Raw genomic sequence first — 24,314 nt, 5'->3', positions numbered from 1 at the left:
AAGGCATATTTTAGCTGACTTAGAGACTATTGTGAATCGCAGGTGACGTGCTGCACTATATTATTTAACTCGCATGGTATCGGTTGCCTCGACTACCGATTAGCAGCATTTCCTGACCCTGCTCTAAAAGTGTTGCAAGGCCCTTTAAAATTTGAAGGGGGGCTTCGCGACAGAGCGGATTTCCCCTGCATAGGTGCTTTCACGGCTTAACACCCCTACACTGCAGTGAAACCACTTTTACAAGCAGTTATATGCAGATTGGCATACACCTATTCATTCCTTGCGAATACTTCGAAATTTTAAATAATTTAAATTCTAATCAAAGCAAATTCGAATACTCTACTATACGTTCGAATATTCAGAGCATTCAAATATTCCCATAAGCCAAGTGAGCCCCCCCTCATGCCACCATGTCCCGACATTCCTTTCGAGCCAACTTGTGCCTCACTGACTCCCTCGGCATCACAACCACTTCGTCGGCGGCTGGACTCCCATTGACATCTCGTCCGTTCGCGACATGTGCCTCAATGACGCAACCACAAAGAATACTCTACATGGAATGACGGAGCACCGTACCAGGGTTAACTTCACGGTGAGCGCAGGCAGTGCACATGATGAAGCAGCACCGGATGCCGATGGCATCTGCAGGTACGAGCGAGCCCTTGGGAGCCTGAGTTCTGAGGTGTCTACTCTGGCTGTGGTGATTGTCTTGGAGAAGGGAGGCCAGTTCCAGGGAGGTGAGGAAGAGACCAACTTGTCTTAGTAGAGTGCATGGGATATCAGTGACACAGACGCGGTGTGGCAGGTTGACGCGAGGCAAGACGGGCTTGCGGACCAAGAGGGGGCAGGCGATGGCATGCACAGTCACAAGTACAAACAGGTGACCAAGATGCCTGTGAAGGAGTAGAGGAAGAAAAGGCGGAACTAGCACGGTCTTGAGAAACTACTGAATGAGATTATATTAGAAAGCGACGTGGTTTCTGGGGAGGGGTTCAACCGAGGAGTGCAGTCGACGCAGCGACACATATTTGCAAGAAAATGTAGGCAGGCGACTCGGACAGTGAAATAGAGTGGTGCACTGAGAGAGAGACCAAGAAGGTCAAGGCTTAATTGGCCAGGACACTTTCCCAGCGTGAAAACAAGTCTGCAGATGGGATTGATTGATTGATTGATTGATATGTGGGGTTTAACGTCCCAAAACCACTATATGATTATGAGAGACGCCGTAGTGGAGGGCTCCGGAAATTTAGACCACCTGGGGTTCTTTAACGTGCACCCAAATCTGAGCACACGGGCCTACAACATTTCCGCCTCCATCGGAAATGCAGCCGCCGCAGCCGGGATTCGAACCCGCGCCCTGCGGGTCAGCAGCCGAGTACCTTAGCCACTAGACCACCGCGGCGGGGCAGTCTGCAGATGGGGGCCATGTGAGCAGCTTGGAGGCAGCGTGGGGTGACAAGAAGGCTACTACTTCAAGGTGCATTAAAAACGAAAGTGAAGAAGCAACAAGCAGCGTCGACTGAGGCGGCCCCAATGGGACCTGTCAACGAAGATGAGTCAGCGGACAGCAAAGACAAAGGCGAGAAGGTCGAGGTAAAGCATGACGAGGATGCAGCCAAGGCTCCGCAAGAATATTACGCAAATTTCAGCGTTAATAACAAGGAGAAACTTGCGGTCTACAAGGAAAAGGCAACCACAGACAACAGCAGCAAGGAGTCTGCCGCCATGACGACTGCTGCCTCGAAAAAGGATGAGCCCCAAGTTGCCGCGGACACCACTGGGACCTTGGTGACCTGTTGGACTAACTTTGCTAATGTGTGGTCGTGTGGGCCATGTGCGTTCTGCTGTGGCCAAGGGTAGATGGGAAATGGGAAAGACGGGTAGACCGGAAAGTTGCTTGGGCTACTGCAGTGAAGCATACCGTATCGTTGTTCCCAATTTTAAGACGATAGTCTTTCTTGAGGACCTTCGTCGCGAAAACTTTGGTCTGTCTGTCTGTACATTTGTCTGTTTGTCCGCCGTTACTACGAACTGGGTATTTTAAACAGCACCAGCCAATAGCCCGAATGGCTGACCCCATCCGCAGCGACCACCAATGTTGCTCAAGAATCAGCGTTCATACGTGTGCGATTGTCAATTAAAAAGCAATTATTGCGCATATCTGAGGCATCATAACAACACGTATATATTCTGCATGTTCGTCTATTACTAGAAAAGGCATACATAAGCAATACTAAGAACCGTAGCGCTTATCACGCTGCGCTCACCATCCAAGGCTTGCACGGAAAGGCGAGTGTTTCCAACGCTTTGCTAAAACGAGACAGTGGTGGCACCTACCCGTCGTCTTGCATTCTACACCTTATCGCCTCTGAGGCGGGCGCCCACACCCGTCTCAGAGCTATGCTCTTTGTTTTTGAAAAAAACTGCCAGATGGCAGTCATGTCTCACGTGTGACGTGACTTCATGCGCTCGTTCGCCTCCGCCGCACGCTCGAGGCACTCTAGCGCAGCGCTTCCAATATACCATTCACCGATTTTCTTGAGCAGAACATCAAATAAATGTTTTGTTCACTCTCTCCACATGGAAGACTATCATCTTTCGACGACATTTGCAGATTAAATGCAGATACGGGGCCAATTTTTTTTTTAGGGGAATGGGCACACAGATGTGGCAGCCACGAATACACTGATAATAGGTAGAAGAGAGGGACAATCGTGGGTGCTCTCGTGGCACACAGCAGCCGCAGGCAGCGGGCAGTAGCGGCCTAGGCAAGGCAGAGTAAAGATGGCTGCTGCCGGTCTGTCTTGGTATTTTTCCTGAGGGGGAAACCCCCCAATATAAACTAAGTTGTGAAAACTGTCATGAGTAAATTGGCGCGAGACGTGTTCCACATGCTGGCATGGTGCGCGAGGCCTCGGTGATGCGCATACATGACATGTTCACACATTGGATTGGAGAAAAGCTAGTGGTGCACGACCCGAGTCATAGTGAAAAATCCCAGACAAGAAAAAACCACTACAAAACTGCGCGAAAAAAAATCGACAAGAAACAGAGAAGGCACACACACAAGCGCAGACTAGCAACTGACAGTTTATTGAAAGAAAACACTTATATACCTAAAGAAAAACTATGACGTGAAAGATTAGAAGTTGGCAGTGAGATAATCAATCTCTAGTTGGTGCAAAGTCACCGAAGGCCTCGCAACACACGTGTCGCCATACTTGTGTATATAAAAAGCCTCCGCAACTTCTCTCGCTGTCCTATCCCTGTGCCGTGACAACACCCTTGTTTCGTGAAATAAAGGGGAACACTTGCAATCCCTGCAATGTAGGCACAGATTCGACGAAGGGTGGGCCTTCAGCGATGCCCTGTGATCCATTAGTCGGTTGTTCAAACATCTTCCAGTTTGCCCAATATAGCACCTACCACATGATAAGGGGATAAGATACACCGCACCAATTCCACACTCTACAAACGTTTCCCGGTGTTTGACCACACAAACATACCACTTTTTTTCTTTTCCTTCAGCTTTCCTATCCACCATTGCGCACACTCGGCCCAACTTATTCCTGGACGAAAAAACGACATTAACACCGAATCTATGTCCCACCTTTTTCATGCGGTGGGAGAAGGCATGAAGATAAGGAATGCACGTGTAAGGCAAACGTTTATCTATGCCCGCTCTGTCATTACCTTCCCGTTTTAGTTTCTTCAATAATCTTTCACTTAGAAGACCCAGCCTTCCTTCTGGGAAGTTCGATAACCTAAGCCTAGTAAGCTGGTCATGAAAAGCCTCCGACATCTGATGCGGGCACGATTTGCACAAAGCAGATTCGAGACACGAAGTGGCGACACCATTCTTGACCAGCTTTGAGTTACAGGAATGAAAATCAAGAATGGGCTTAATCGACCTCGGCGAATACCGCCAGCACGTGTGCTCCTGCCCAATCCTAATTTTCAAATCAAGAAACTGAATGCAGCCATCTTTCGGGACCTCAAAGGTAAATTTCAAACCCCGTCCTTTCTCATTAAACATTTTCAGCACATTGACCCTGGACCTGACACAGTTGTCCATTTCAACAAACACCAGATAATCATCAACGTATCTCATTGTCTTAAGCGCTAAACTTTCTAAGCCTCCCTCAAGGTCTCGATCTATCCTCCCCAAGTATACCTCACTCAGTTTAGGGGCAACACGGGAACCTATGCACACACCCGATTTCTGCCTATACACACCACCTTTCCATTCTACCAAAGTCGAGCGAAGATACATCGACAACAGTTCCAGGAAGGACGCAACAGAAACTCCGCACTCATTTTGGAACTGTAGGGCGTCGTTGTGGTCCTGTATGCAGTCTCTCACACTTTTCATCAAGGTTTCATGCTCCAACGAGTAAAAAAGGTCCTCTACATCTATGCTAAACACTGACATAGGCCCGGGGGGTACCGTCCTCAGGAACTGAACGACTTCCTCGGAATTCTTCACCCGAAAAGGATCCTGCACCTTTAGAGATGATAGGTGCTTTTGCAGAAATGCTGATACCAAACATTGCCAAGTTCCGCGTTCTGAAACAACCACCCTAAAGGGATGGCCCTCCTTGTGTGTTTTGACGGTGAAGAAAAGGTTCAGCAAATTGCCTTTCGCACCTCGCACCGCCGCAGCCAACCCTTCAAGCCTCAGTTGTTCCAGTAAGGCGACGGCCTTTTTCTTCACCTCCTTTGGTTTTTCTTCAACCCGCTTGAGGTTCTTGTGAACAGCTTGCATGCCCTTCTCAGAAAAAGTCCTCTCATACATGAGGACGAAACTCCCTTCCTTGTCAGCAACTAATGGCCTGATGCTGCTTGAACCCATGTAATCCACCAAGGAATTCAACTTGCACTTCCTTCCAGTACTTCCACTGAGCGTAGTCACCACACCAGCTCCTTCGGCCACGCACCTTCCCCTTTCACCTTCAGGCACCCGTTCAGCAACGGAACGTGCCACCGCCAAGATTTCTGGAAATCCAAGGGTTGGCTCGAAGCAGAATTTTGGTCCCAGTCCTAGAGTCTTCAGATGAGCTTCCGGCAAAACGATGCCATCCAGAGAGATGACTTTGGCAGAGGGTTCCCGTGCTTCCTTCTTTTTCTTCTTCGGGAGCATGGGTCGCAACGTGTTCCAAAGGAATTCCGTGATACGAAACCTGGTGGCGCACCATTCCCTGTATCTAGCAGACACAGCCCTACCTGCCACAACACCGCAGGTTGTCTTAAGACAGTCTTCATACAGCCTTGCCTGTCTCCACCACTCGGATTTTAGTATCTTGCAAATGCGCTTAGCATGGCCTGGCGAAGGTTCAATCCAACCGCACAACTTCTGGACATCTTCAGGGCACGCCCCCACTCTGATGAACCACGAGGCGGTTCTTGCTCGACACACACACAGAGAAGAGAAGAGCTTGCATGCCCTTCTGAGAAGGGCATGCAAGCTGTTCACAAGAACCTCAAGCGGGTTGAAGAAAAACCAAAGGAGGTGAAGAAAAAGGCCGTCGCCTTACTGGAACAACTGAGGCTTGAAGGGTTGGCTGCGGCGGTGCGAGGTGCGAAAGGCAATTTGCTGAACCTTTTCTTCACCGTCAAAACACACAAGGAGGGCCATCCCTTTAGGGTGGTTGTTTCAGAACGCGGAACTTGGCAATGTTTGGTATCAGCATTTCTGCAAAAGCACCTATCATCTCTAAAGGTGCAGGATCCTTTTCGGGTGAAGAATTCCGAGGAAGTCGTTCAGTTCCTGAGGACGGTACCCCCCGGGCCTATGTCAGTGTTTAGCATAGATGTAGAGGACCTTTTTTACTCGTTGGAGCATGAAACCTTGATGAAAAGTGTGAGAGACTGCATACAGGACCACAACGACGCCCTACAGTTCCAAAATGAGTGCGGAGTTTCTGTTGCGTCCTTCCTGGAACTGTTGTCGATGTATCTTCGCTCGACTTTGGTAGAATGGAAAGGTGGTGTGTATAGGCAGAAATCGGGTGTGTGCATAGGTTCCCGTGTTGCCCCTAAACTGAGTGAGGTATACTTGGGGAGGATAGATCGAGACCTTGAGGGAGGCTTAGAAAGTTTAGCGCTTAAGACAATGAGATACGTTGATGATTATCTGGTGTTTGTTGAAATGGACAACTGTGTCAGGTCCAGGGTCAATGTGCTGAAAATGTTTAATGAGAAAGGACGGGGTTTGAAATTTAACTTTGAGGTCCCGAAAGATGGCTGCATTCAGTTTCTTGATTTGAAAATTAGGATTGGGCAGGAGCACACGTGCTGGCGGTATTCGCCGAGGTCGATTAAGCCCATTCTTGATTTTCATTCCTGTAACTCAAAGCTGGTCAAGAATGGTGTCGCCACTTCGTGTCTCGAATCTGCTTTGTGCAAATCGTGCCCGCATCAGATGTCGGAGGCTTTTCATGACCAGCTTACTAGGCTTAGGTTATCGAACTTCCCAGAAGGAAGGCTGGGTCTTCTAAGTGAAAGATTATTGAAGAAACTAAAACGGGAAGGTAATGACAGAGCGGGCATAGATAAACGTTTGCCTTACACGTGCATTCCTTATCTTCATGCCTTCTCCCACCGCATGAAAAAGGTGGGACATAGATTCGGTGTTAATGTCGTTTTTTCGTCCAGGAATAAGTTGGGCCGAGTGTGCGCAATGGTGGATAGGAAAGCTGAAGGAAAAGAAAAAAAGTGGTATGTTTGTGTGGTCAAACACCGGGAAACGTTTGTAGAGTGTGGAATTGGTGCGGTGTATCTTATCCCCTTATCATGTGGTAGGTGCTATATTGGGCAAACTGGAAGATGTTTGAACAACCGACTAATGGATCACAGGGCATCGCTGAAGGCCCACCCTTCGTCGAATCTGTGCCTACATTGCAGGGATTGCAAGTGTTCCCCTTTATTTCACGAAACAAGGGTGTTGTCACGGCACAGGGATAGGACAGCGAGAGAAGTTGCGGAGGCTTTTTATATACACAAGTATGGCGACACGTGTGTTGCGAGGCCTTCGGTGACTTTGCACCAACTAGAGATTGATTATCTCACTGCCAACTTCTAATCTTTCACGTCATAGTTTTTCTTTAGGTATATAAGTGTTTTCTTTCAATAAACTGTCAGTTGCTAGTCTGCGCTTGTGTGTGTGCCTTCTCTGTTTCTTGTCGATTTTTTTCGCGCAGTTTTGTAGTGATGATTTACCAACTCGCCCAGCGTTCAGTACTCACAAGAAAAAAACGGCACTATTCTGTGTGGCTTCGAGCTGCAAAGATTTAAAAAATCAGCATCGCGACGGTAGCAGAAGTTGCCCGATTCTGAAGGCTGTCAGCGTAGAGGCCAGGGGAGTGGCTATTGACCTCGGATGACCCGAGTGAGGGTTCCCCGATTTGCCGCATGCTTTCACAGCAGATCTTAGCCCGTCCACAACTCTTGCACTTTGCGCCAGGACAGTAGCGGTAAACACCACAGTCATCCTAGTGGCTCATCATCAGGGGAACCATTGATGAGTTGTGCTTAACCGATCTGAGCCGAAGACAACGCAGACACAGGCAATGAGGACACGCTGCTGATTAGGTGAAAACAACAGACCATGACCTTAAGAGCTCGCGGTGGACATCGATGACGCTTTCACAGCAGATCTTGGTGCGTCTACAGCTCTTGCACTTTGGGCCAGGACAGTAGCGGCCCACACCACAGTCATTCTAGTGATTCGTCATCAGGGGAGCCACTGACGAGTTGGGCTTAACCTAGCAGAGCCGAAGACAACGCGGACACTGGCAATGAGGACAAGCGGCTCGTTAGGTGGAAACAACAGACGATGACCTTAAGAACTCGCAGTACACATCGATGACGAACTCAAAGAATCGTCAATACGGCAAAAGACACTGAGTCGGCGTGCTAAACAGCAAGAACCTTTCATTACCGAGACGCAATATTGGCTATATACAGTGAAATCTCGGTACAACGGACTTCAGGGGACTGCAAAAATTCGTTTGTTATTTTGAAAGGTCGTTATAGTGAAAGCTAAAAAAGTAACCACAAATACATATTTTTCACCAACAAAAACGACTTACATTTACAACGGTGCGTCCTTGAACTCGTTTTTCATGAGAAAAAAATGCACAAGTAAAAACCAAAAAAATGCACGTTTACTTTAAAGAAGTCTGTGATTTTTTTTTTACGTGAGCAGGACAAACTTTGCCGCGCGAAGGCCTCCAGCTCATCCAGATTCCTGTGGTGCAATTCCATTCTTTGGTCACAACAGCCTGCTTTTTGCCTTCCAGTTGCCGAAGAATATCCATGAATATCCATTGTCTCGCTTAGCGAAAACTGCTTTCGCTTCTTCGTCGCAAGCAGAAATGAACTCATTTGTAGTATAACCACAGCGCAAAACGCGGTCTTCCTTTGCGGACGCGATAAGTAATCTCCGAAACCAGATGAACACGACTGAAAAAACAAGGCCTCCAAAGAAAAACTTGAAGCGTCACGGCTGTCATCGCCTCTTTCGAAGAAAAAAAAATGCTAAAAAGGAAAATTCCTCGCATTTCGTTTTTCACTCTCTCGCTGTCTCAGGTTTTCCCCGCCCATGCTTCCTGCTCAGCAACTCCCACACTGCCTCGCTGACTTTGCTCTCTTGTGTTGCCCTCGCCTCTGAGCTCGCTTGTAAATCTGGAGCGTCGGCGTTTCTATAAAAAGAAAGAAAAAAAGTGCCCTTACATTTTTTTTTTTCCTCCACAACGTCGCCCGTTTTTCGAAAAGCAAGGCGTCTGTTTGCTTTGTCGTCTGCTTGCGTACCACTCCGGTGATCGCGACGGATTTCAGAACATAAGTTTGTAGTACTGAGGCGTTGTTAATATAACGTGGAACTAAATTAACACTCGTTATTCTGAAAAGTTTGGTATTCTGAAGTACATAGTAGTGAAATAATTTTACATTGAAACTATTACCAGTTGGTGCGAGATTTTTAAAAGTTCACTAATCTTAAAAATTCGTTAATGTGAAATTCGTTATACCGAGATTTCACTGTACTGGTTAGGGTTAGAATTGGTTTTAACGTGGATTGTAGTTAGTTCTGGTTTCACTGCATGGCAGAATGTTGTGTAAATAGGGTATGTAGTTTTTGGGTCAGTTTTGAGTGCCTTTCTCTTTCCATTTCTTGTGATAAAGTTTGTCTTCCCTCTACGGTCTCCTATTGCTGTCTCTCTCTCTTTCAGTCCATTTCTGTTGCAAGGACTCCCAAAAATTATGACAAAAACTGAAATGCTTTCTTATAACGAAAATGTCATTGTGCAAGTGCAGCTTAACAATTAAAGGAACGAGTGCTTGCCTTGTGTTTGGCACAGTGCTTGAGCATGGCCTGAGTGATCTGGTCCCGCAGGGCTGGTGCCAGGGGTAGACAGCGGACTGCGCCCAGCAGGAAGCTCGGGTCACAGTCCATCAGGTCACACAGGGAGTCGAGAAAGCGCTCGGATCCAGCCAGGAGCCGCCGCAAGTCGAAATTGCACCGCTGACTGAATACCCGCTCCAGCTGGCTGGCTGTCACCACCGACAGGATCTGGATGAGCCCACGAGTCAATAATGCAGCAGTTCTCTCAATTCTCAATCTGCCTTCTTTTAGGTGTAGAACAACAAGGCATAAGAGATATGCCATGACCGCCAAGATGTGCAATCATCAGACAGACATTCTGGTAACATGCTTGCCCCCAGTCTGAAGCTTCTCTTGAGCACTCACTTCGCACCTCCATCACTAGTACTAAATAGTTACCTGTCTTTATCGAAACAATAATTTACAGAGTCATTAAATCGAATGCTATCGATACTATTTTTTTGTAGCTCATTTTTTACCACCCAGCATCTCATGCTGGAGCAGATTCAGAGTGTACATACTGTATTCACTCGCATAATAAACGCAGGCCCAGCTTCAGTCATCAAAATCTGGATTTTATTTTTCACCCGCGCAATAAATGCACCCACTACATTCATCTACTACAGTACCACGAACAGACGTGTGACAACTTCTTGCCTGTTCACCTTTTCTATTATTGCAATATGCAAACCCCCTGAGTTCACTCTCTCCCCTCTTCACCAGCTGCAATGCACAGTTTTTCGTTTTGCTTTGTATCTGTGCACACCACACGTTTTTTCTTTTTTTTTTCAATCATCAGTGTGCCACAGTGGGATCAACAAACGATGCATGTGTGGAGACATCGCAGCTCACGAGCCCGCAGTGAGCGAAATTCACGAAACTGCCCCCGCCAACAGACGGTCCCTTCCTGAAAATACGAAACTTAAGGCCCAACCACATGCATGCAATTTCTAAGCGGCAGAATTTGCTGTCCCGAAGGGCCATCTGTTGCCACCGCAGATATGTAGCCAGTTCCTGGAAACCCAGAAAAAAAAATTACTTGTCGCCCGTAAAAGAGCGTGACCATTTCGGCAACATGATACACACCCTGATCCTCACTTCAGTCACAATTTGCTCTTCATGCTTGTTATCCTTGTGTAATTCAAGATTTTTGAAGCGAGTGAAGAGTCTGCAGCCAGCAGCTGTATTTTGTCATTAGTCTTGTTATCTACTGTTTTGATGTTTCGGTGGTAGCTTGCAGCAACGCCGGTGAGACTTGCGACAATGCCAAACTGGTCATGATCACAAGTTTGCAACGTGCGTCATATCGTGCACTTCCAGGCACCCCTGAAGATTACAGCAGACACCCCTGTCGCTGGTAAACAAAAGAGATCGGAAAAATAAGAGAGGCACAAAACGCTTTTATGGAGTGCGTGGGAACAGCTAGCAGAAGATGGCGACACCAACCACCGAAGATGAGCGAAGTGCAATAAGGAAACTGTTTCGGAACACTGTACGTGTATGCTAGTTACGAAATGTTAAGTCACCTATCCTTTTTTTTTTTCTTGCATTACTGCATTTCATGCTTATCCCGGGAAGGTTGTCGTATACCTAACAAACCCCCCCCCCCCCTTTTTTTTCTTATTGCATTTCTTGCTCATCTCAAAAAAAGTTTTTGTAAAATTTGCCCCGCATAATAAACACACACCACAGCTTTGCTTCAATTTTCCGAAAAAAAAAAAAAGTGCGTTCATTACACGAGTATAATGATCATCATCATCATCATCAGCCTGACTACGTCCACTGCAGGACAAAGGCCTCTCCCATGTTCCGCCAGTTAACCCGGTCCTGTGCTTGCTGCTGCCAATTTATACCCGCAAACTTCTTAATCTCATCTGCCCACCTAACCTTCTGTCTCCCCCTAACCCCCTTGCCTTCTCTGGGAATCCAGTTAGTTACCCTTAACGACCAGCGGTTATCCTGTCTACGGGCTACATGCCCGGCCCATGTCCATTACTTCTTGATTTCAGCTATGATATCCTTAGCCCCCGTTTGTTCCCTAATCCACTCTGCTCTCTTCTCTTCTCTTAAGGTTACACCTACCATTTTTCTTTCCATTGCTCGCAGCGTCATACTCAGTTTAAGCTGAACCCTCTTTGTAAGTCTCCAGGTTTCTGCTCCGTAGCTAAGTACCGGCAAGATACAGCTGTTATATACCTTTCTCTTGAGGGATAGTGGCAATCTACCTGTCAAAATTTGAGAGTGCTTGCCAAATGTGCTATACCCCATTCTTATTCTTCTAGTTATTTCAATCTCATGGTTAGGCTCCGCGGTTATTACCTGCCCTACGTAGACATAGTCTTTTACAACTTGAAGTGCACTATTACCAATCTCGAAGCGCTGCTCTTTTCCGAGGTTGTTGTACATTACTTTCGTTTTCTGCAGATTAACTTTAAGACCCGCCTTTCTGCTTTCCTTGTCTAACTCCTTAATCATGAGTTGCAATTCGTCCCCTGACTTACTCAGCCATGCAATGTCATCGGCGAAGCGCATGTTACTAAGGTACTCTCCATTGACTCTTATCCCTAACTCTTCCCATTCTAGGCTTCTGAAAACCTCCTGTAAGCACGCGGTAAATAGCATTGGGGAGATTGTGTCCCCCTGCCTTACACCCTTCTTGATTGGTATTCTGTTGCTTTCTTTATGAAGCACTGTGGTAGCAATTGATCCCCTGTAGATTTCTTCCAGGATGTTTATATATACTTCATCGACGTCCTGATTCCGCAGTGTCTGCATGAAGGCTGATGTTTCTACTGAAAAAAACGCCTTCCATAATCTATGAAGGCTATGTATAGTGGTTGGTTATATTCTGAGCATTTCTCTATTACCTGATTGATAGTATGAATGTGGTCGATTGTTGAGTAGCCTGTTCGAAATCCTGCTTGTTCCTTTGGTTGATTGAATTCTAATGTTTCCTTTACTCTGTTAGCAATTACCTTTGTAAATAGCTTGTATACTACAGAGAGCAAGCTGATCGGCCTGTAATTCTTCAAGTCCTTGTCATCTCCTTTCTTATGTATTAAGATGATGTTAGCGTTCTTTCAAGACTCTGGTACTCTTCCCGTCAGGAGACACCTCGTAAACAGCGTGGCTAGTTTTTCTAACACAATCTGTCCTGCATCTTTCAGCAGATCTGATGTTACCTGATCCTCCCCAGCAGCTCTGCCTCTTTGCATGCTCTCCAAAGCTTTTCTGACTTCTTTTATCATTACTGGTGGGGTGTCATCTGGGTTACTGCGAGTTCTTATAGTATTAAGGTCGTGGTTGTCCCTGCTACAGTACAGATCTCTGTAAAACTCCTCCGCTATTTTAACTATGCTATCCATATTGGTAGTTATTTTACCTTCTTTGTCCCTTAGTGCATACAACCGGTTTTTGCCTATCCCAAGTTTCCTCTTCAATGCTTTCACGCTTCTTCAATTTTTCAGAGCCTGTTTAATTCTCTCCATGTTATACCTTCTGATATCGCATACCTCATGCCTAATAATCAACTTCAAAAGCTCTGCCAGTTCTATTTTGTTTGTTGTGCTTGAGACATTTATAATTTGATGCTTCTTAATGAGATTCTTCGTTTCTGGGAAAGCTTGCCAGTGCCCTGTCTAACTACCCTGCCTCCAACTTCCACTGCACACTCCGTAATGATACTCGTCAGATTATCATTCATTCTATCTATGCTAAAGTTGGTTTCCTCACTAAGAGCCGAGTACCTGTTCTGAAGCGAGACTCTGAATTCCTGTGCTTTCCCTCTCAGTGCTAGCTTATTTATTGGCTTTTGCGTATCAGTTTCTGTCGTTCCTTCTTCAAGTCTAGACGAATTCGAGACTGTACCATTCTATGGCCACTGCATCGTACCTAGCCAACCACTTCCACATCCTGCACGATGCCTGGGTGTGCACTCATTATAAAGTCTATTTCGTTCTTATTTTCGCCATTAGGGCTCCTCCATGTCCACTTGCGGTTTCCTCATTTTCGGTAGAAGGTATTCAAAATCCATAAACTATTGCATTCTGCAAATTGTACTAGTAGCTCTCCTCTGGCGTTTCTAGTACCGATGCCATAATCTCCTACTGCCTGGTATCCAGCCTGTTTCTTCCCTACTTTTGCATTAAAGTCTCCCATCAGTATAGTATACGGTGTTTTTACCTTACTCATTGCAGATTCCACGTCTTCATAGAAACTTTCAACTGAAGCGTCATCATGGCTGGATGTAGGCAAGTAAGCCTGTACCACCTTCATCTTGTACCTCTTACTCAGTTTAATTACGATACCTAGCGCCCTTTCATTAATGCTATAGTATTCCTCTATGTTGCCAGCTATGTTTCTGTGAATTAGGAACCCCCCTCCCAGTTCTCTTTTGTCAGCCAAGCCCTGATAGCAAAGGACATGCCCATTCTGTAGCACCGTATATGCCTCATCTGTCTTCTTAACCTCACTGAGCCTTATTATATCCCATTTAACACCCTCTAGCTCCTCCAATAGTACAGCTAGACTTCCCTCACTAGATAAGGTTCTAGCGTTAAACGTTGCCAAGTCCAGGTTCCAATGGCGGCCTGTCCGGATCCAGAGATTCTTAGCACCCTCTGCTGCGTTGCAGATCTGACCACCGCCGTGGTCAGTTGCTTTGCAGCTGCTGGGGATTGAGGGCCGTGAGTTATTTGATGTATGCATGTGGGAGGTAGTGGCCAGATACTGCACCAGGGTGGCCAATCCTTCTCTGGTGAGGGAGTGCGTTTCCGGCGGTGGTTACCGGTGAGGCCGCACCCCAGGCCTCGTAATGCAGTTCCATCACCACGCGGATTTTTTTTATCCGGTTGGGAACTGCGCGGCACCGGGATTTGAACCACGGACCTTTTGCATGCGAGGCGAATGCTCTAACCACTACGCCATCGCTGCTCCATTACATAAGTGTATATACAGCTAAAGTACACAATAACAAATTCTCGGAAACAAAACATTTCTCTGACACTACCACACACTCATAAGATTTAACACATAGTATTGCTGTTCTAAACAATGAAAAGTTGCTAAACTGCAATATTACAACAATGAAAATTGACAAGACGTATCCTCACATATTGTCTGCTCGTTGAAATCAATGAAAGGCACTGGGGTACTTGCTGCACTGCAAAGGCCTACGAGTTTATCGCACGAAGAGCGACAGCAAGGTTAACTAAATTCTGCCATTAAAGTGCAACGAAATTTCACTTAGACAAAAATTTGCTCAGAATGTGTAGTATATTTTACGTAAGTATTGATAATCACAATGAGAAATCTTGCTGTCATGCATTTCATTCTTAATCGGTGCTCTAATTGTCAGCTAGCGGACGACACGGAGCCATAGCAGTGTGCAGGAGCAAGTTGGACAGACACGAAAATGAAGTCAATTGCAGCTCTCCGCCACTCGTGAGCTGAACTTTCTGCATCCCTTCCTTATCTACGTGGAGCCCCTCTTTGAGCAGCTCATTCGGAAGAATTCTGTAATGCAAAATACGGGGCCGAGGTAGGCAAAAATTGTCATTGAGGCTCACTCAAGAAATATATTTTGCACTGAGGGCTCACTCATACTCGCTTAAATTTTACCAACCCGGAGTGAGTGAAACCGTTAGTCCAGAATTACGCTCTCTCGACCATCATGTCAGCGCTCTTCACAAATATCACACATCATCTGTGCTCTTCTTGGTGCCTTTCCAACCTTCATATACGAGTGCAAATCGGCAAGGATGTTTTCTTTAAAGGTATGACAAGATAAGACATATTCATCAAAAACTTACCAGGTAGAGTAGGCAAAGCTTGAGTTCAAGGCATCCCCCTAACCTAACTCAAGCCTCTGATGAATAAATATTGAAATTATTTACGAACAATACTGCTTTGGAATATGTGCAGTGGTGGGAATGCCTTCCAGCATTTTGGAGCAGCCACTGGAGCAGCTACCTCTGCATTTGGAGCATGCACGCACTTTCTAAGACAAACACAGGGGGATACTTTAAATATATTTTTTACATTACACGGTGCTGTATAAATTTTATCTAGAGTGAAAGATATTGAACCAAGCTAGCTACTGCATGAAGTTCATAGCAGCATACACCTGCACAAAGACCCACAAGCATGCACTCAGAGCTCGTTAAAGTAAAACCTTGTTAATATGTATGGACATGACCTGTTGGGAAAGTAGCTAACTACGCGCTAAATGTAGTATGTGCGCACAAGATTCTCCTTCGTGAGGGGGGGGGGGGGGGCAAACGTTTGCTGCAGTGCCCCTCCTATCATGTCAATGTATGGGGCTGGCTTTGAGCCCTCTGCTCCCTCCTCCCCGTGCACACGCTTATGACCAAATACCAATTTGTATGTTTTTACATGCACCATCAGCACTAAAGAAGGAATAAATAGAGTCCCACAGCAATGAAGCCATTCTTTTTATCTTGCGAATGTTCGGAAAAGATTGTTCTTCTCACATGACCATTGTCTGATGGCACGCGGTGGCGACACTGAAGAGCATTTTGAAGCTACAGCAGAGTCCGAGATACGGAACCAACGCAGCAACTGACATAGCAACAAAATAGACATAATAGAGTGTCCGCGATAAATGTGCACCGCGACCTGCTACTTAGCAAAAACTGACACAGTCCTTTAGGTTGCGGTATGGTCGCAGGGAGCCGATCGTCTACTGGTTAGTTGCATGCAGCGCTTCGCTTATTTAACATACAAACCGTGCCAATCCATTTGCACCCACTCTGCTTGAGACTGTTGCAATAATACAACGATGCGACCTTTCTGCAAGCGATGCTCTAGCGGCCCTGGCAGCGAACGGACGCTTGCTGTCTCCGTACCTGTGATTTACAACACTTACTCCGCAACAGCGAACTGCTTTCGTTTCTAAAAAGTGGTGCATGCTGAACACAGTGCCACACAACGGGTGAAGATTGGGGCCTCTATCATTTGCCTCTGACCACTCATTTAATGATTTAAGAACAATGTTTCCTTAAAGTTCGACGGGGCTGTGGCCACTAAGAAATATTTTTGTATAAAGAATGAACTGTGGGTCACTTCAAATGCTGATGATATCATTAATATAAACATTAAAAATAAAAAGACCGAGCAGGCTACCTTGCGGAACCCCACATTTGATAGACCGCATAGGTGATACATAGCCGTCAACAGCAACCGCTTGGCCTCATTGATTTAGGTACAACTGAAAAACATCAAGACAAGGACCCCAGTACCATTTCATTAGGGTTATGAATCAAAATCTCATGATTTAAGAGGTCGAATGCCTTAGTGAAATCTATGAATATGCCAAGCGTTAATTTTTTCTGGTCAATATTGCGTAAAATACTTTTCTTTTTGTAAAAGCAAAGTAGACTCGGTTGATTTCCCTTTACAAAATCCGAACTGAAAATCGGTTATCATTAAATGTTTGTCGAAAAAGGTGATCATTCTCTTCAATTAATTTTTTTTTCAAAGGCTTTTGAGAATAGAGGCAGTAGAGAAATTGGAAAGTAACAGAAACCCTTGAACATAACAGAAACCTTTACGGTTTTCATATCTTCGGGAATACCGCCGATGGAATGCATGGGTTGACTACGTGTACTAAACAAGGAGCTAGAATGTCAGCAAAAAAATTGATAAGTTTTATTTGGAGCCCATTGTAATCTTTAGCGCAGATCGTTTTTAGCTTCATCAGAGCGGAAAAAATCTTGTCCCTGTAATAAAACACTACGGACTCACTACAGTAACAGTGTTAGAAACGAAACTAAGAGCTTTGTGTAGACATCCAGAAGGCGTAAAGCTTGTAAAAAATCTGTTACTACGAACTCACTACAGTAACAGTGTTAGAAACGAAACTAAAAGCTTTGTCTAGACATCCAGAAGGCATAAAGCTTGTAAAAAATTTGTTAATCTTATCAGATAATTCACTCCCTGAGTGAGTGAGTAAAAACTTCACTGAGAATGACCGGCAGTATTTAGCGGGGCGGGGCTACAAGCAACCCAGCCTAGGTCACAGGCCTCAATTCCTTGGACACGGCCGGCTTCCTGGGCGTGCTGAACTGCCCACAGTTGATCGGCGAGGTCACGGCTGAGCAGAGGGCCTCCCGGTTCAAGAGTGCCATTTATAGGGGACTGCTGCATGCTCCCAGTGCACTTCCACAACATGTGCTGCAGCATCGCTCTTGCTCCACACGCTTTACAGTCGTCGGATGTATAAATGTCAGGGTAACGAAGGCGTAGGATCACTGGGTTCGGGTACGTGTGAGTCCGTAATTGTCTCCAGAAAACCTCCTCTTTCTTGTTTAGTTTTTCGTATGGTGGTGGATCTGTTCAGTCTGAGACAGCATTATTTTTTTATTTATTTTATTTATTCACAATACTGTAAGCCCTGTCGGGCTGTTACAGAGTGGGAACTACATCATACAATGACAATTCTAATTTACCAACAAAAGATTCAACTGTGTCTACATTCTCAAAGAAATCGGCGGCAAGAAGTTCCAGTCGACAATCGTTCTGACAAGAAAAGTGTTTTTAAATGTGTCAATTCTCGGTGTGTAGGGTATAATTACGTGTGGGTGATTGGTTCTTGATGAGACTCTTCCTGGGGGACGCAAATAGAGAGAAGGGTTTAAATTGAGTTTATGGTTGTAAAGCTGATATAAAAACTTTAGTCGAGTGATTTTTCGGCGAATGGCAAGTTGAGGAAGTTTAACCTCAGTGAGCAGGGTTGTTATTGACTGCCTCCTCTCATAAACGGAAAAAATAAATCGCGCTGCTAGCCTCTGAACACGCTCCAGTTTATCATTTGATATTGGTGATGCGGGTCCCAGATCATACTAGCGTATTCTAAGGTAGGCCGAACAATAGTTTTGTACGCCTGAAGTTTAACCTCAGGAGGAGCACCTCTTAATTTACGTCTCAGTAGTCCAAGTTTCCGCTGCGCTGATCCGCAGATATTGTCAATATGTGCATTCCAATTTAGTGTATCTGTAATTGTCATACCAAGATATTTAATTTGGGTGGATCTTCTGATTTGGTTAGTATTCACTGTATAGTCAAACATTAAAGGCGTTTTCTTGTTTGAGACTGTCATGCAGGCAGACTTCTTAGGGTTGATTTCCATATCCCATTTTGCACACCAATTGTGAATAACGTTTAAGGCATCATATAAACAAGTTTGGTCAGAGACAGTCTTGACGCGTGTAAACAAAAGACAATCGTCGGCAAACAATCGCACTTCAATGTTGGGATGTACACCACTTGCAATGTCATTAATGTACAGCAGAAACAAAATTGGGCCTAAAACCGACCCTTGCGGCACACCAGAAGGAATGGGCAAAAAAGATGAATGTTCGCCGGCTGTTTCCACAAAATGTTGACGATTCGTCAGGTAAGCTTGAATCCACCTAATTATTTGTAAATTAACACCGTAACCATGTAATTTATTTAGAAGTTTCGCATGACATACCCTGTCGAAAGCCTTTGATAAATCTAATGAAATAACATCTATTTGTTTTTTCGAATTCATAGCTGCAGCAAAGTGATGAATGCTTTCAAATAACTGTGTCACAGTTGAAAGGCGTCGGCGAAAACCATGTTGTTTGTTGTAAAAGAGGTTGTTATTTTCAAAGTACGCAACAAGATGTTTACCAATTATATGCTCTAAAAGTTTACACACTGTACATGTAATGGAAATGGGGCGATAGTTTTCAACCATCAGCTTATCTCCAACTTTGGGCACAGGCACAACCCTTGCTAGCAGCCAATCACTCGGTACAACACCAGTTTCCAATGAGGAGGAAAAAATTTTGACTAAAATTAATGCAACCCATTCGCAATAGCGCTTTAAAAACTCGTTCGGTATTTTATCAGGCCCTGAAGACTTCTTGACATCTAATTTTAAAAGCAATTCAATTATACCTTCCTTAGAGATAACAATGTCATCTTCACAATGGCTACCATGTTCTTGACTTATCGAGGTCATGTCCGTCGGGCTAGTATATGTACTGTTAAAGAAATTGTTAAAAGCTTAAGCAACTGAAACTGGATCACTGCAAATGTTTCTATTTAAAAGTACACTGGTTGTAGCCGGCTTTGACCCAACCAAGTATCTCCAGAACTTCTGAGGTGAATTTTTCAAATAATCAGCCAACGTTGTTGAAACAAAATGCTTTTTAGCAGTTTTTAACTCCTTCCGCACGTCAGTACTAAGCGTAGCGATGGCAACGGGGTTTCTCGGTCTTTTCTGTCGTGCCCGGCGCAGTCGTCGTTTCAAATGAATTATATGTCGATTAACCCACGGGTTTGTTTTTTGTAAGCATTTCTTTCTTTTCGGCACAAAACGAGATAAGCATTCACTCACAGTAAGTGTAAAGTATTCCCAAAGTTCATGAACGTTATTTCCTCTGGGCATCTTATCAAGAGCAGTTTCTAGTAGATCAAGAATGGATGTGTCATCAGCGCGTTTGAAATTGTAAACCTTCACGATCGGATTCTTTACTATGCCCTTATTCGCAATTTGAACCGTAGCCACGACAATCTTATGGTCATAGATCCCTTCCTCAATTTCGACTGTGTAATGAAACGTTTCCTCTGACAAAAATACGAGGTCCAGCAAACTCTGGCACTGTCCTTGTATTCGCGTGGGGCTGTCAACTACCTGAATAAGACTGTGTGTTGCCATAGTTTCCAATATGCATTCCGCGTGAGGCTTCTCTAAGGGCCCGGGAATGCACGCCTCCCAATCTATTCCAGCCAAGTTGAAATCCCCAACCATAATTATCCGGCTTTTGGTACTAGTTAGGGCTGTTAAGTGATCATCTATTTTTTTAATGAATTCGACCGGGCTTCCCGTGGGTCTATAAATAACGCCAATTATTACAGCTATTTCGTCAAGAAATATCTTGCACCAAACACTTTCGTGGTCATCTAAAAGGGGTAACTGCTCATACTTGATGGAACCTTTAATCAGCAATGCCACACCACCCCCTCTCGTTGCCCTATCTTCACGGATTACGCTGTATGAACTGGGAAATACTTCGTCATTCGTAATGTCTTCGTTTAACCATGTCTCAGTTATGGCAATTAAATGTGGATCATGCTGTAACGATACGCACTCCAATTCTTCAAGCTTGTTTACGACACTTCGGGCTTTTATGTTTAGTAGCTTAATTCCATTGCTCGCCTGCTGTCAGTCCCGATCTTGCGAAGCAGTTCCAATATTACTGCGAATTCTGGCCCGAGCATTCGACTGCTTGTCCCACGTGTACATTGTACCATTAATATCGAGCTTGTCGTGAACAAGCTTGACTTTCGCTCCCTCTTTCTTGTCTTTTTGGGCTGATTGCCAAAGTAACCTCCGTTTTTCAAGAGTTTCCTGTGAGTAATCATGGGATATACTGATCCCTGATCCTTTCAATTTTTTACACTGGTTGAATATCGCAATTTTTTCGTTGTAGTCATATAGCCTCATGATAATAGGTCTGTCTTTATCGGCCTTTTTTCGCCCAAGTCTATGGATTCGCTCTACGGACGACACAGTGACACCAAGACACTTAGTGAATACGCTTTTTAGCACCTTATCCTGTATATCTTCTCGCATTTCGTTCTCAGCTTCCGAAATACCGAATACAATCAAATTGTTCTGTCGGGCTTTATCTTCCATTGTAGTTATTCTTTGCTGTTGGTACTGGATAGTTCGCTCTAGGTTGCGGACGGTCTCTTCGAGGCCAAGGAGCCTCCCACACTGGTCCGCCAGAGATTGAATTTTGCCCTCAATATTAGCAAGCCTGGCCTCCATTTGATTTTGGTTGTCTAAAATTTTTTGAAGGAGTTCCTGAGTGGTTGGGCCCGGATTTGTTTCAACATCACCAGAAAGTAACACTTCTAGATACGACCACAAAGAGCACAGAATTTCACAACACCTCAGTGGGAGCGGCAGCACAACAAGAAAAATGCAGTTAGAACGATAACTTGTTTTTGAGTAATAACTAACCTGCAAAGAAAGCCATGCGTGCGTGAGCGACATGGTCGCGAGCGTACTGCCGCCCCCACTGAAGTCCGGCGGGCTCGGCGACGGCTTTATATCCACGCTGCGGCTGGCTTTCAGCATTATTTTCTATGGTCAGCTTTCCAAGGGTGTTTCCTTTACTTTTGCTTAGATATGTGTCGTTTAAATCTTTCCAAAACTTTTCCCAGTTAGTTTTGTTCCTTTCAAAATATATATATATATATATTTTTTATATTGGTACAGCAAATTGGTGATGACTGTAATATGTTATTTTAAAATGTATGTGTCGACATCTGTTATACTTGTTGAATTTGAATTTTGTGTCCCCTCATTCAAAAGCAAAATGAAATTTGTATCTTTTGTTCCACTTCACCTGAGCAAATGTATGGGTGGAGGGACCTTAGTCAGGCAGAGGTAATCTGCCTTTAGTCCCTTCAACCTAGGCAATCATTGTTTTTGTCTGAATAAACAGTGAATGAGTGAATGAATGAAAAAGCAGTTTTGAAATGAAGATTTTGATTTCAAAGCTCTTTGTTCAGTTTACTTCAGTGAGAGTTAAATACCTTCAAGTCAAGAGGATGAGGGGTGACCATAAAACGTTTGAAAAGCTTATTTTTGCGTTTAATCGTCTTCGTGTGTCCACGAGTTATCCAAAGCATATGCAATGTATGTTTTCAACTTTTGTTTTCCACATAAAAAACTTGTCATAGATTTTCGTTACAATACCAATAAATAATTCATATGATTGATCAGGTTCAGGATAACCAAGAACTGCATACCAATCAGCATTTAGCACTCAGTCACGGAAAAAAACAAAAAGCCCGGTCCTTCATAAGTTGTAGATTGACAAGAATAAACAAAACGCTTCCAATCTCTATCATCGTGTTGAAGCGAAAAAGAGGCAAATACATTACTGTGACCACTGACATCACAAGCAATTGTGCCAGCGCAGCTCACAACAGAAGCCACATCAGCAACAAGTAAATAAAGTATACTAATCGATGACGCTGTGACTCTCGTGGGTGTTGTGATAAGGTTCACGAAACCATTTGTCGAAGTAGCAGACATGAAAACAGAAGCAGCATCTGCTAGATCTACAACATTAATATTGAAATCCCCTCCTGTAAGCGCCATGCTGTTTCACAAACAAAAGAAATCAAGAAACATTTCAAGGAAGCTTAGGAAGGTGTTTGCATTGGCTTAGGAAGGCCGGATGACGGCCTATAGACCACCAACTAAATTTTTCCATTCATTTTTGCACTAAGCATTTCATAATTTGGTGTTATCACAGAGCAATCTGGGAGCAAATAAGCCTTGAACCTTTTCTTTACATAAAATGCAAAGCCCCCTTCTCGTGAAGAGCGATTTAGATGATGTACATATCCAGAAATATTCTTGATATTGGCATCATGCAATGCCCATGTTTCCGTTTGTAATATGACATCGAAATTGCAAGAAATGCTTTACAGAAGATAATCTAGGTCATCGCTTTTGTTACGGGTGGACCATATGTTTAAGTGCATAACAGAAAAACCATTTGTTATCTGAGAATTCCCATTGTGTGATAGGACAGTCAGTCAGTCAATGAACTTTATTCACAAATTGTCCTGAGAAGCCGATGCCCTTCAAGAGGGTGGGTCGGCTGCGGGCCGCATCCATGTTGGGACAGGAAGGGCATGCCCCTTACCCAAACAGCAGGCCATAATACTACATTGCTGAAAGTGGTGTTACGCAGTAAGTACCTGAAGGTCCGCCTGATACCAAACAGCAATTCCGATAAATATTGTAACACACAGTTCAAAGAACACTTTTAAACGGCCACTCACCAGGTTTGACAATTTTGAGCGCAATGCGTAGATGAGGCGTTCATGATCACATCTGCCAAAATTTGCAACGCTACGTGTTGCGGAAATGGGTCAAATTTTAAGATGAACGCTCCTCCCCCTTCCTCTTGCGGGCGCGCGTCTAGAGAATGAGGGCATGACGTGCGCGTATGAGTGGCCCCACGTACACGGCGATGCATTGATTGATTGATTGATATGTGGGGTTCAACGTCCCAAAACCACCATATGATTATGAGAGACGCCGTAGTGGAGGGCTCCGGAAATTTCGACCACCTGGGGTTCTTTAACGTGCACCCAAAGTACACGGCAATGCAGTCATGTTGGTCATCTACATAGACAACTCTGCTCTGACATTGTAAACAGTATACCACGTGACATGGCTGAAATTATTTAACACAACAAGCATAGTTTATGCATTTTGTTGCTTGAATAGATGAATAAAACTTGAGATAAATAATGAGACGCAATGAGAAAATGTGCGCGTCCTTCTTTCATTTTTTTCCGCGAATCGCAACGAGATGCGGGGCTAATGTGCCAGCGTTTCGCATGCGTTCGTGTCCCCGTGGTCAGCGCTTCGAGCAGACGACAGCGTTGGAACGCTCCAATACGTTCGCACACACGTGTGCTCATCTATTCTACCAAGTTTAAGCCAGCGTTTCCAAACCATGCCGCAGAAACAGGCAGTACACTTCAAAACAATGCTAATCAGTATAAATAAATAAATGAATAAACCCTACTCGCGTGCACAGGGGTTGGGCTTGTTCGGGCACATCATGCACGCGTGACCTCTTGGTCAGATGCCAGAGAAGGTAGGGGAAGAGATTTGGCTCGCGAAGGCTACGCGGAAGAGCGGCAAGTGTTTCCAGCTCGCCTCCTCTCATCCTTGTTTCGTGCCGCTTCAAAAACAGAAAAAAAAGTCTTGTGGCAAAATGTTCCTCATCGGACACCCAACCACTTCCATGATCCAACTAAAATTTGGTATGGGGCCTGGTGAGTGATCTTTAATAGTAGGTGGGGCCAACTTGTTAATAAAACAACTAGAACGAAATCTTCT

The 24,314-nt window shown here is 44.8% G+C and overlaps 1 protein-coding gene across 4 annotated transcripts in view; it reads right to left on the bottom strand.

Annotated features, from left to right (window-relative positions):
• Positions 1-24,314, bottom strand: part of Mon1 (vacuolar fusion protein MON1 homolog) — a 476,225-nt gene that overhangs the window by 385,708 nt on the left and 66,203 nt on the right. For all 4 annotated transcript variants that reach the window (XM_075896523.1, XM_075896524.1, XM_075896525.1 and 1 more), the window contains one exon: positions 9,344-9,571. In XM_075896523.1, coding sequence (XP_075752638.1) covers positions 9,344-9,571 — 228 coding nt within the window. The remainder of the gene's footprint in view (positions 1-9,343; positions 9,572-24,314) is intronic.

The sequence above is a fragment of the Rhipicephalus microplus genome, chromosome 5, assembly GCF_043290135.1.
Source record: "Rhipicephalus microplus isolate Deutch F79 chromosome 5, USDA_Rmic, whole genome shotgun sequence".
Lineage (NCBI taxonomy): Eukaryota > Metazoa > Arthropoda > Arachnida > Ixodida > Ixodidae > Rhipicephalus > Rhipicephalus microplus.
The sequence above is the reverse complement of the archived record's forward strand: the minus strand, read 5'-3'. Positions and strand labels throughout refer to the sequence as shown.